Below are 11,886 nucleotides of genomic sequence, written 5' to 3'. Positions count from 1 at the left end.
CATTACAGGATTAGCTGCGTGAAGGTGTATCTGTTGTTCAACGGTTATTTCACACACGACATTTAAACAGAAGAAAATGGTAACGCTCGTGTTTTATGGGAAAAGGAGCCAGGTTCTTTAATAATGTAACACGATTATGAAGCAACTGAGTTTTATACCAAAAGAGAACTGTAACAGGTGTACATCACCGCCACAAAATATATGTTCTTATTTTTTGCCTCAGACTTTACAATTTGAACGGTCATCACTTCGTGCCAGATGAATCAAATCATTTTGCATAGTTAATAACTGCACTCTGGGGGGTTTACTTAATTTGCGACATGCTATTTTTTCCTTGAATATACCAGAGCAATTTGTTAATCTGTGTCCTATTTGTGCTCCATATAGAGCTACTGAAAATGCAGGAAAGGACGAAGAAGGAAAGATGGAACTCCGCCAGCCCCTCTGATACAGCTAACCCTCAATGACTCGGCACTTTACTGCGAGTTCCTGCCAGGCGGCAGCACAGCTCAGGGCGAAAGATACGGTTACCCTAAATCATGAATCACTGGAGAAGGGCTGGTCTCACAATTCCTTGTCATCATGAATTTCACTTTATAAATATCGGCGCCTTTCAAAAATATATACCCTTATTAAATCAAGGGTACGTTTTTCCACACACAACTAGCCACGGAGCCAAGCTGCCTCGAGCCGTTAACACTCGTGAACGAGCACTGCGTTCCCAGCCTAGTCCGCCATGTCAGAAAGCGAATCGCTCAAAAGCGTCTTTTCAACGCACTTTCTAGGAAGCGGGGCTCTTTAAGTGGTCTGACTCGCCGGACGGCGCCTGACTCCTCCTCTGCGCTGAAGGAGCCACTTATGTTCCACTGAAGAGTGGGAGGAGCCACAAACCAGGCCGAATATATCCGCCGTCTAAGGTCCTCGCGGCCCTCCGTCTGCCATTTACGCTCCAGTTATTGCAGGGATTTTAGCTAATCGTATTGTAGTGATTAACGCCTTACCAAAAAAAGTAAAATGGCTAGCTATCATAAGCCAGACGAGAAAACTTTCCAGGGCCTGAAGGACATCGCTAATAAGCTGAGGATTCATTCCATCAAAGCGACATGTGCTTCCAACTCCGGGTAGGTTCATCATCTGCAGGGAAAAAATGCTGCTGAGTCCTTTAAACATGCGCGTCGAGCTCCGTTGATTTTATTTTTCCGATGCTCTCGTGCTTCTCTTCTCGCAAGTTAACGTCCACCAGTAGCTGCTTAGTTCTTAAATCTCTTTCCCACTGCTCCGATTTCTGTAGAAAATACGCCCCTTCAAGCAGCGACTGTCGCACATTGAAACAGCATGGTGAGACTGAGCGTAATGATCTGACCGTTAAATTTGCCTGTCCTGTCGCCTCGATGACGATGGGACGCAATGCAAAAAAAGTATGCATTTATGCATGTTACTAGATACTAAAGATGATAGTCTTTTTTTTTTTTTTCCAAATAGGTCAGGGCCATACAGCGTGACCACAGCGTCCCCACCCGTCTCGGTAACTCATTAACGTGAGGCCTCCAGTTTTGAGTGTCCCTGGTAGGAGCCGCATGCTTGTCTCGTGCGTAAGGCGTCCTGTGCGCAGCGTAGCGCATCACGTCCCCAGAGCGCCGTTCGACGTCAGGTTGCCGCGAGGTGGCGCGCGATTGTTTGGGCGAGCGCGTACTTTACCGCGTCACCCGTTGCAGTTTACCGCGCTTTTAAAAGGAACTGTGCGGTCGGAATCTTTCCTTTCTCGTCGTAGAACGTCGAAGCGCGTTGCCTTTATCCTACTCGATGGAAATTTCTCAACACAGCTTTTCTGAGTTCACTGCTCTTCCTTCTGCCATTTTCGTTTACGTCGATCATTGAATTAAACAATGCTCCACTCGTTCAAGCAGCCACAACAAGCATAACCTTTCCTATAGAAAATGTTTATGAATGATTTTTTTTCCCCCCAGAGCATTTTTGTGGCAGCTTGTTTTTTTTAAACACAGCTTTATTGAACAGAATCCTATAGTTTTGAAGAAACTGGGTTAGATCTAGACAGTTTACTTTTGCCTGGAAAGTTTGTAGTTTGCTAATGTATAACTTCAGTATGAATGCAGTATGTTTTTTCAGGCATGCAGAAAGTTATGGAATGTAATATGGGTGGAATAGGCCCTGTAACACAGTAATCCTCACAGCACTGAACTATTGATTATGGCCTGTGTGTGCAGTGCTGTGCAGTGATAAGGAAATGCTGCATACAATAGTTTTGTTTTCTTTGTGTCAAAGAACAGCGATCTTTAGCTCTGCAAATCTTAAGTGACTCAACATTCATAAAGTTCAAGAGCCAATATGTCAATACGGGAAGGGCTGTTTCAACTTTGCTGAAAAAAAACCTTAATTTTTTGCCCCCCCCCCTCTGTAGCCTGAGTAAAGCATCAACTTCCACTTTTACATGCATGGAAATCTGACTTCTTAAACTACTTCACATTTATTCAGTCTCTTGATATACTTGTCCAAGCCAGGGTGGTCAAGAGCCTATCCTGGAATAACAAGGCTGGTCAGAGTACACTCTGGACGGGACATTTGCATTTATTCGTTTAGCAGATGTTTTACTCCAAAGCGACTTCTAATGAATAGTATTTGAATAGTGATGAATAGTATCCAACTTCATAGTATTTCGCCCACACTTGTTACCCAATGTATCCTACAATGCTAGATGCACCATGTACAATGAGTCATCTGTACACCAGTGAATTTCTCTGATGCACATGTACTATGGGCAGTTTAGTCACCAATTCACTTAAAAGCATGTCTTTGGACTGTGAGACAAAAAAAAAACCACAGAAACACAGTGAGAACATAACTCCACGCAGACTGTGTGGGGATGGGAACCTGTGTTGTCATACCGCTAAAGTGCTGAGACGGATCTGCTTGCTGTGCCACTATGCTGCCGGCTAATTGTACATCATTTTATTGTAAACTACATCGTAGTCGCTTGGTTTAGTTTGTCGCGTGGGTTTTTGTTGCCAAGCATTGACGAAATACTGTTTGCTGTTGTAATTTCGGTCGCGTCTCTTTTCCCCATGAGGGATTGTGAAATACCTGAACTTAGCAAAATCTACACCCCGACCTAAAGTTGTAGACCTGCTAAAGCTATACTGAGACATGCATGTGAAGAATCAGAAAATTTTGCTTTGGCAATTCCTGGCATCTCGCTTGCTTGATCGTTCTGATATTTTTCTAAATAGGAAAGTGTTGTCTTTCCTTTTGGTTTATAGAAGAACTTCAGAATTGTTTTAATGGGATTATTTTGAGGGTACTCCTATTTTTCGTATTTGTCATGGTGCACAAATATGAAAAGCTCAATCCATACATTTTATTGAAGTAAGGCATTCTGTGCAGTTGGACAGTAAAATGACTGACTAACCAGTTCTTTATATGAATTTGTGAAAGGTGTATGGTATCCTCCAGGAGGAAGGAATTCTGATGCACTCTGAAATATTCTCAAGTTTTTTGTTTTTCAGAGCTGACTTTTGACGAAAAAGCCGCTAACTGTTGGAATAATCTGCTTGTCCTACTGTAGACACCCCACCTCCTGCTGCAGTGCTGCAGAGATCATGTCTGTGCTGTTCTTCCATACTATGCGATACAAGACCCAAGACCCACGAAACCCCTGCAATGACCGCTTTGTCATGTCCAAGGTTGTCTCACTTTCTCAATTCTCCCCTATATGTATCATTGTTCCCCATCTACAGTGCTTCTTGAAAGTGTGTGAACCCTTTATTAACCCCAAATAAGCTGATCAATAAAATAATTTAATCAAGCAGTTTTTCCTCATCTGACACATGTGTAATGACCAGTTCTGTGTGTTGGTTTAGTGGAAATCATGCATGTACTAGGAAAAAAAAAAAGGAAATGGTTTGGGCAAAAATTAGTGAACTCAAGTTGCATTGGTTAAACAAAGTAGGTAAGTAGATTCAGATTTGCGAATCATTTGCATCTCTTGTAATCTTTTATACAAGAATAATGAGCATCTTCATAGGGATCACATACTTTGAAGCAACACTGTAAGCTGGTAATGTCAGGTTCTACAATAAAATTTCTTCCCCATTCTACCAGCTTGTCTTTAATGAATACATCTCATGACAGCAAAAGTTTGGGACTGCTGCTTTTTCTGTTTTAAAATGGTTTTTTTTTTTTTTTCCCCCCCTCTTTTCTCTCCCCGCTTCTTTCTTCCTCTTTGACCTGAATAGAATGCAGGAAGTCTTTCAGGTCTGTGTACATTGTAGTCATTTATTTGAAATTGGAAACAAAATGCAAATTGTCTAACTTTTTTTTTGTTGGAAAAATAAAATTAACTGAGCCAAGAAAAAGGTTTTTAATGTAAAATATGCCTCATTTGTAGTTGCTGTCTTAGTTTTTGACTTGTTTTGTGATTCTTGAACAATCCACATGTAAACTAATTGAAATTATGCATAATCCATTAGGGGCTTCATTGAACATGCTGGCTTCACTCTTGAGTGTTAGCAGCCCACACACTTTATTCACCAAGGTGACTTACACTGTTAGATACACTACTTACAATTTCTCACTCAGCCATATGTCAGTGGAACCCACTCACACACTAAAGGGGAACCTGAACAGTGTGTCTTTGAACTGGGGGAGGAAACCAACACAAACATGGGGAGAATATGCAAACTCCACACAGACTGAGTGGGAATTGAACCCATGTCCTCTCACATTACGCAGCTGCTGTGGAACAGCAGTGCTATTTGCTGTGCCCTCTGCTACCTGCTCCAGGTTAGGCTACATGTTAGATTGGCAATAATGCACACTTCAGGGCATTCATCATATTTGGCAGTGTGAGAGTTTGATTGCTATACTTTGTATCACTAAATGAAAAGAGAACTAAGTCCTTTTTGTGTGTGCTCAGAAACAAAAGCTGTTTGTCATTGTTCTGTTTTCCCTATTAAATCAAAAAAATGAATGAAGGCATCATTTGCATTTTGTTTTTCAATTTCGGCTTGAAAAAACAAGTGAATGCAATGTACACGGACCTCTTCGCTCCCTATTGTAATGAATCCATTTTGAATCTACCCAGCTGGTACTCTTCCACATTCCTTTTCTTCATGCCCGCAAAATAAGGTTATGTACGCTGTATAAACTTTTTAATGTATCTGAATTTTGTCATGAAGCCAGTGCCTTGTTTTCCAAATTCTACAAGAGCAGCAGGAGGTTGACTGTTACTGATGGCTCTGCATTTACTGTGCATTTCCTCATACAGGGCCATGCTGCACCAATCCTCTATGCAGCTTGGGTGGAGGCAGGATTTGTCAAGGAGGCGGACCTTCTCAATCTGCGTAAGATTGATTGTGATCTGGAAGGCCATCCCACTCCTGTAAGTCCAACTGTGTGCATGCATAAGTGTGCATGATGTTCACTTATACATTGATGCTATATGTCTGGGATCTGATGCATGTTACATATTGAATTTCACTGCAATTTTTTAATAGGCTTGAACCAATGGTACGGATGTGATATACAGAATCGTCCGATTAGTTGTTTAGAAAGGTTCTTTTTGCATTGTCCTCGGCTTGCTAATTTGAGGCCTCCTGGCCTGTGCTCCACAGAAACTAGCTTTTGTGGATGTGGCTACTGGCTCTTTGGGTCAGGGACTGGGGGCTGCATGTGGAATGGCCTACACTGGGAAGTACTTTGACAAGTCCAGGTATGGTATAAATAACACCATCACATCGATCTTTTTTGGGCTTTGCTTCTGTATATTGAACCTAATTTTTCCCATTATCTGGAGGTACCCTACATCATATGTGGTTGATTTCGCTTCTTCAAAAGCACAGTTGTGCAGTTTTGCCCAACCGTGCTCTCAATCATGGCTGAAACCTGAAATGTCAGTCAGTCAATAACTGATTTATTTTTTGGATATGTGGATTAATTTACATATCATTATGTCCACAGATTCGGTATAGTTGCTGTCATTTTTTTGGCTTTGATTTTGTTGTTCATTCTTACATGTGCAATTTTTTTTTTTTTTAAAGCAGAGAAAATCATCTTCAAATGTCTCAATGTGGATGAACATTGAGGATTTGAGCACTAAGAGGCCTCGAGGACCAACTAAAGTAGCTGTGTAGATATGCGTTTCCCTTCATACTTCCTTGTACGTTGCGTTATGTTTTCAATTAGTCAGTGTGCATGACAAGTCCATTAAAAGGTTAATGCATCTGAATAGACTGTGGGTGTCCAGTCCTGGGCTTTGCAGGGACATCTGCTACAGGTATCCAAACCTTCATTAAACCACTCATGACATGGGTACTGAGAGAAGAAACAAGTTTTATTCCAGTGTCCAAGGAGCACTAACATTGAGAGGGCCTTCAGAACCAGGCCTGGACACCCTTGGCATAAATGGACGAAGTGCAAATGGGTTTTTATAGCTACACGCGGTGATGTAGACCTGATTGTATGATGGAATGCGCTGCTTCCTCTCACAACTTGAGGTTTGAATGAGTGGATGCAACACTGACAGCAGACCTTAATACAAAGCTTTTGAAAAGACAGGTTGTCAGCCTCGAGATGTTGTGTCTCCTGATATCTTTTGCAGATAAAGCAAAGAACTTCCTTGGTCTGAAACTTAGGTTCACAGTGGAATGTAGTCAGAAAGCCAGAGGCAGAACTTTTCCTTTTTTTCCTCGCTCTGTGGGTTTTTAATGTCATTTAACATCTGCATGCCATTTTGTTGTGTTATAACTGGAAATGGAAATTAATTGCTGAGGAACTCATGTTATGCCTTGTCATTGTGAAATTAACATTTGTGGTCCTGAAATAATAATTTCAGTGCTCAGTGGCTGGGACTGCATTAACAAGTTTACAAGGTTGTAACTGTGAGCCGTTGTTGTGTTGGGTGTTCAGGGTTCCATTTTCCTGTGACGAGTCACTGAAGGAAAGCACTGTTGGCCTGCATTTACACCTTTTGGGTTGCATCTTTTGTTCTTGTCTTTGCTTTCCGCTGTATCTGCTTCTCAGTTATCGTGTGTACTGCTTGCTTGGGGACGGCGAGTGCTCCGAGGGTTCGGTCTGGGAGGCCATGGCCTTCGCTTCCTACTACAAGCTGGACAACCTGGTGGCCATTCTGGACGTGAACAGACTGGGGCAGAGTGAGGCTGCTCCACTGCAGCATGATATGGAGACATATCGCAAGCGCTGCGAGGCCTTTGGGTATGTTCCCCTGTGAACCTGACCTTGATTTACTCTGTGATTGGGGGAAATGGTCATACACAGTTATCTGACTTATTTCCTGTATGCTTCGCTAAGCTGTTTTTCTTGGTGGGTTGCATGCTAGATGAAAGATTCTGACAGTTAGTATTCATGATACTGTGAGTTTTAACATTATACCCCCCTTCCCCAGGTGGAACACGTATGTGGTGGATGGCCATGATGTGGAGGAACTTTGCAAGGCCCTGTGGCAAGCCCAGCAGGACAAGGGTCGTCCCACTGCCATTGTAGCCAAGACCTTAAAGGGCAAGGGGCTTAAAGGTAAGGTGCTTAGGAGTACAATAACAAAGGTGTAACCTCTGAGTTAATGATGTGAGTGTGAGAGGCCTTGTGAATGAAGACAATGAAACACTTGGCAGTTTTTTTTTTTTAAGGAGTTCCTTCATTGTCTTTGTACTTTACCCTTAAATGTTGGACTTGTAGCCAGTATTCACTTTGAAGGAATTTTTTATTTTTTTTTCTCATGCAGGAATTGAGAATGAGGCCAACTGGCATGGCAAGCCCATCCCCAAGGATAAGGTGGATGCATTTCTGTCAGACCTCCAAGAGAAGATCCAGACCAACAAGCCTCTATGCCCAGAGCACCCAGCTGAGGATCTCTCCCCTGCTGATCTTTCCCCTATCCATTTACCCTCCCTGCCTCCCTACAAGACTGGGGACAAGGTAGGCTGAAGGATAGTTGTACATTTACATTACATGTATTCATTTAGCAGATGCTTTTCTTCAAAGCGACATACATCTCATAGAAAATCCAAGTTGTGCATTACATTAGGAGAAAGAGACATGGCTGCAGATGTGTGATCCTTGAGTAGGTCTTAGTCTATTGGAAACCCCTGGATTGTTGTTTCCAGCACTCATTGTGTGTTCTGCTTGCCACCAGGTTTCTACCCGCCGTGCCTACGGTGTGGCACTGGCCAGGCTGGGGCAGAGCAGCGAGCGGGTGGTGGCTTTGGACGGAGACACCAAGAACTCCACCTTTTCCGAGCTCTTCAAGAAGGCCCACCCAGATCGCTACATTGAGTGCTTCATTGCTGAGCAGAACATGGTGAGATTGTGTGTAACAGCAATGTTTTTCTACTGTTGTATATGGTTTTAATGATGGCGGCAAATGGAGTGCTATTGAGTTATGCTACCAGGCAGCTTAGTGATGCGTCTTCAACTTCTGCAGGTGAGCGTGGCCATTGGATGTGCCACACGGGACCGCACCGTCTCCTTTGCTAGCACATTTGCAGCTTTCTTCTCTCGGGCTTACGATCAGGTTCGCATGGCAGCCATCTCCCAGTCCAACGTCAATCTGGTGGGCTCCCACTGTGGTGTTTCCATTGGTAAGAGCTTGAGTAGTTAGTAGTTTTGGTGATTGTCACTGTACATTTTCTCAGTGTGATAACAGGTAATTTTTTTTTCATTATAGTTAATCTTAGTTTTAACCTTTTAGATGGTAATTTCACTGTCACATTCATCGGTTTGGTGCCCTTCTTTTGACTGTCATCAGAAACTTGTCACTATGTTCTTAACTTAATTGATCATGGAACCACAGTTAGTCTCCACAGTTAGTCTTTGTGCTTCTACTAGGTGAGGATGGACCCTCCCAGATGGCCCTGGAGGACCTTGCCATGTTTCGTGCAATCCCAACCTGCACAGTGTTCTATCCCAGTGATGGCGTGTCCACCGAAAGAGCTGTGGAGCTGGCTGCTAATACGAAGGTGAGACATACAATGCTGTGGAGTATAAAGCAGCGGGGAGCTAAGCGTGTGCTCTGCAGCAATGGTGTCAGTGTCTGCTTTTTCCCTCATTCAGGGAATCTGCTTCATCCGGACCAGTCGCCCTGACACTGCTGTGATCTACTCCCCAGATGAGAAGTTTGAAGTGGGGCAGGCCAAGGTAATCAGTTATTACTGGTGGCGTTCAGAGTTGATTTCTGCATGAGACTTTGGTGAATTAACATGTAACCATACTTCCAAAAAACATGTCACTTGGAACTTTTGAATGAGGCAATTGATGTGGATAGTTAAATGTTGGTTATATAAGAGTTGAAAGTGTAAAAAAGATGTTTGCCAATCACTGGATTTAGACATCTGTTAGGCAAATGTCTACATGTGTTTCACAAACATTACTTGCATTCCCCTCCCCTGCTGGGTCTGACTTTCTTCTTATCTGTAGGTGTTGCGTCAGTCAGGCAATGACAAGGTAACAGTTATTGGTGCTGGTGTGACACTGCATGAGGCTTTGGCAGCTGCTGACCAGCTAGCCAAGGAAGGCAAGTCTAACATTCAGAAGCTCATGCCATATAGGAATGTGTGTGTGTGTGTGTGTGTGTGTGTGGTTTTTTTGAATGGATTAACAAAGGTGTTTGTTGGGTTGTGTGCATGCATTGCTGTAGCATTGGATGTGAGCATTTTTGTAAAGATTTTTTTCAGATTTTCGAAGTGTGCCATTTGATGCTTGCTGGTATATTTGAGACATCACAGCAGTATTGTATTCTGGTGCACCCAGGTGTGAACATTCGTGTGATTGACCCCTTCACGGTGAAGCCCCTGGATGCTGCCACTATTATTTCCAGTGCTCGAGCCACAGGCAGGAGGATTATCACTGTAGAAGACCATTACAGGGAAGGTGAGGACCACTCCTTTTACAGCCTTCTGAGTCTCCTGTCCTGGTTTGAACAGCTGTTCATCCCTCATGCGGTCATTTCCTCATCCCCTAGGTGGTCTGGGGGAAGCAGTGTGCTCTGCAGTGCAGGGGGAACCTGGCGTGGTGGTGCAACAGCTGGCGGTCAGTGGAGTGCCCCGAAGTGGCAAACCCCAGGAGCTGCTGGACCTTTATGGCATCAGTGCCAAGTGCATTGTGGCTGCTGTTCGCGCCACCTTTGCCAACTAAAGTATCATGTTCCTCAGTCGTCTGCTCTCACCCTCTTACCGTTGTTTGCGTGATCGTATTTGTTACCAGGACAGTGCGTCTTTTTTTCCCCCTAAGCTTTCAGAGATATCTTGTAACGTGTTCTTACTGGATAAACCTGTTAGATTTAGGGTTGCTGCTCTAGTGGAGTACAAGTTGGCATTGTTACTAATTCCTCTAGCCCTCGTGATACTTTAGCAGTTCAGTTTTTTTTTTTTTTTTTTTACTGTTTAATCCTGTCTTATAACTACAGTTTTTTTTTTTTTGTTTTTTGTTTTTGTTTTGGTGGTGCTTTTAAACTTTTCATTGAGGTATCCTTCCCAAAGTTGGAACAGAATATTACTGATCATACCTTCTCTTTAAGTCTAATGAATAATCTGCAGGATGTTTTAAGTCTAATGAATAATCTGCAGGATGTTTGACCTATAAAGGTGTGGGATTTTACATTCTTCTGTTCTGTGGCAATTCTTGTAGGGCTTTTAATTATAATAGACTTGCTGGGTTTCTTTTTTATTCCAATTTTAACTTCTTTACTCTGGTTTTAGTACTTGTTCTGTTGTTGGAGCATTTCATTCCTTTATCATAAAGTTTGAATGCACTGAAATGAGTGTAAGAGTAAACTGGGTAGATTAAGAACTTTTCATCCCAGTGTTTGCTTGAGCACAGCTGCTGGTGTAACTTTAGTTTCCTCCTCCTGGAGTTTGTGCAAAAAATCAGAACCTTCTAGAAGAATGCTGGCTGAGTAATAAATTCAGTAAGTTAATTTTATCTTGCACTGCTTCTGGATATTGAATGACTCAAAGAAGGAACCTGTAGTTTTGGGGACGCATTTCTCTGTTGCAGTGAATGAGATGCTTAAATGCTACTGCTGTTAAAACTTCTTTCCTTGTGATTACTTCTTTAACAATAAAGTAGTGCAAAAATCTGTTTGTGTGTGTGTGAGAAAGAGACAAACTTGAAAGACATACTGCAATATTCAGTGCTGTATGTTTGTGGTGCAATAACTTGGGTGGTATTCACCATACCAAGGTAATAGAACTCAAGGCTTCATGAGTCAATGTGTCTGTATTGTGGGCATGTATGTGGTAACTGGCACTAACTCTACAAACAACAACAATGGTGTGCAACAACCTTCAAAGAGGAGGAGTGGGGGTAGCTGAGTTTTCTCCAGCTTGTCCTAGAGAAGATCACAGTGGTAGCGTCATGAGTTGGCCTGGCCGAAATCTTCAGTTCCCCCAGTAAAAGTCTCCAGATTCTCCTGCTCTCTGCCATTTCCAGCACAGCTGGAAGATGTAAATACCCTATGTCCCATATCTGACCTGTGGTCTATTTCCATTGGGATGTTCCTGGTACTGTTCCACTGGGAGCTGACAAGGGGACATTCTTGACACACCTCAGCAACTCCTCTTGAGGTGGAGGAGCGTAAATTCTATGTCAAGCTTCTTGTGACGTGGCTGGTCAAAAAACGAGGTGAACGTGAGGTTAGTGTGGTTCCACGGGTTTATTTTCTTAAAATCCTAGTGTTCTACATGCAGGTACAAGTGTCCCAATAAGGACTCTTTGCAAATTTAAGGCATTTGCTTATGAATGCGGTCATAACAGCAATACTGGTCACTCTCATCCATTCCTTCCCTTATTTTCTCTCTGCTTCTGAAATGAAGCATCTACATGAAATAAGCTTCCCCCTCTGCCATTCTGTTCTCCAGT

At 42.8% G+C, this 11,886-nt stretch overlaps 1 protein-coding gene across 1 annotated transcript; it reads left to right on the top strand.

Annotated features, from left to right (window-relative positions):
- Positions 1–551: 551 nt before the first annotated feature.
- Positions 552–10,774, top strand: LOC108939034 (transketolase-like). The gene is made up of 14 exons (XM_018760128.2): positions 552–1,121; positions 3,581–3,698; positions 5,282–5,395; positions 5,628–5,725; positions 7,036–7,227; positions 7,418–7,545; positions 7,754–7,947; positions 8,165–8,329; positions 8,453–8,609; positions 8,857–8,987; positions 9,082–9,165; positions 9,445–9,541; positions 9,778–9,897; positions 9,989–10,774. The coding sequence occupies exons 1-14, from the start codon at positions 1,015–1,017 to the stop codon at positions 10,159–10,161; spliced, it is 1,878 nt and encodes a 625-aa protein (XP_018615644.2). The 5' UTR covers positions 552–1,014; the 3' UTR covers positions 10,162–10,774.
- Positions 10,775–11,886: the final 1,112 nt, after the last annotated feature.

This window comes from Scleropages formosus, chromosome 19 (genome assembly GCF_900964775.1).
Source record: "Scleropages formosus chromosome 19, fSclFor1.1, whole genome shotgun sequence".
In the NCBI taxonomy this organism is placed as follows: Eukaryota; Metazoa; Chordata; class Actinopteri; order Osteoglossiformes; family Osteoglossidae; genus Scleropages; species Scleropages formosus.
The sequence above is the reverse complement of the archived record's forward strand: the minus strand, read 5'-3'. Positions and strand labels throughout refer to the sequence as shown.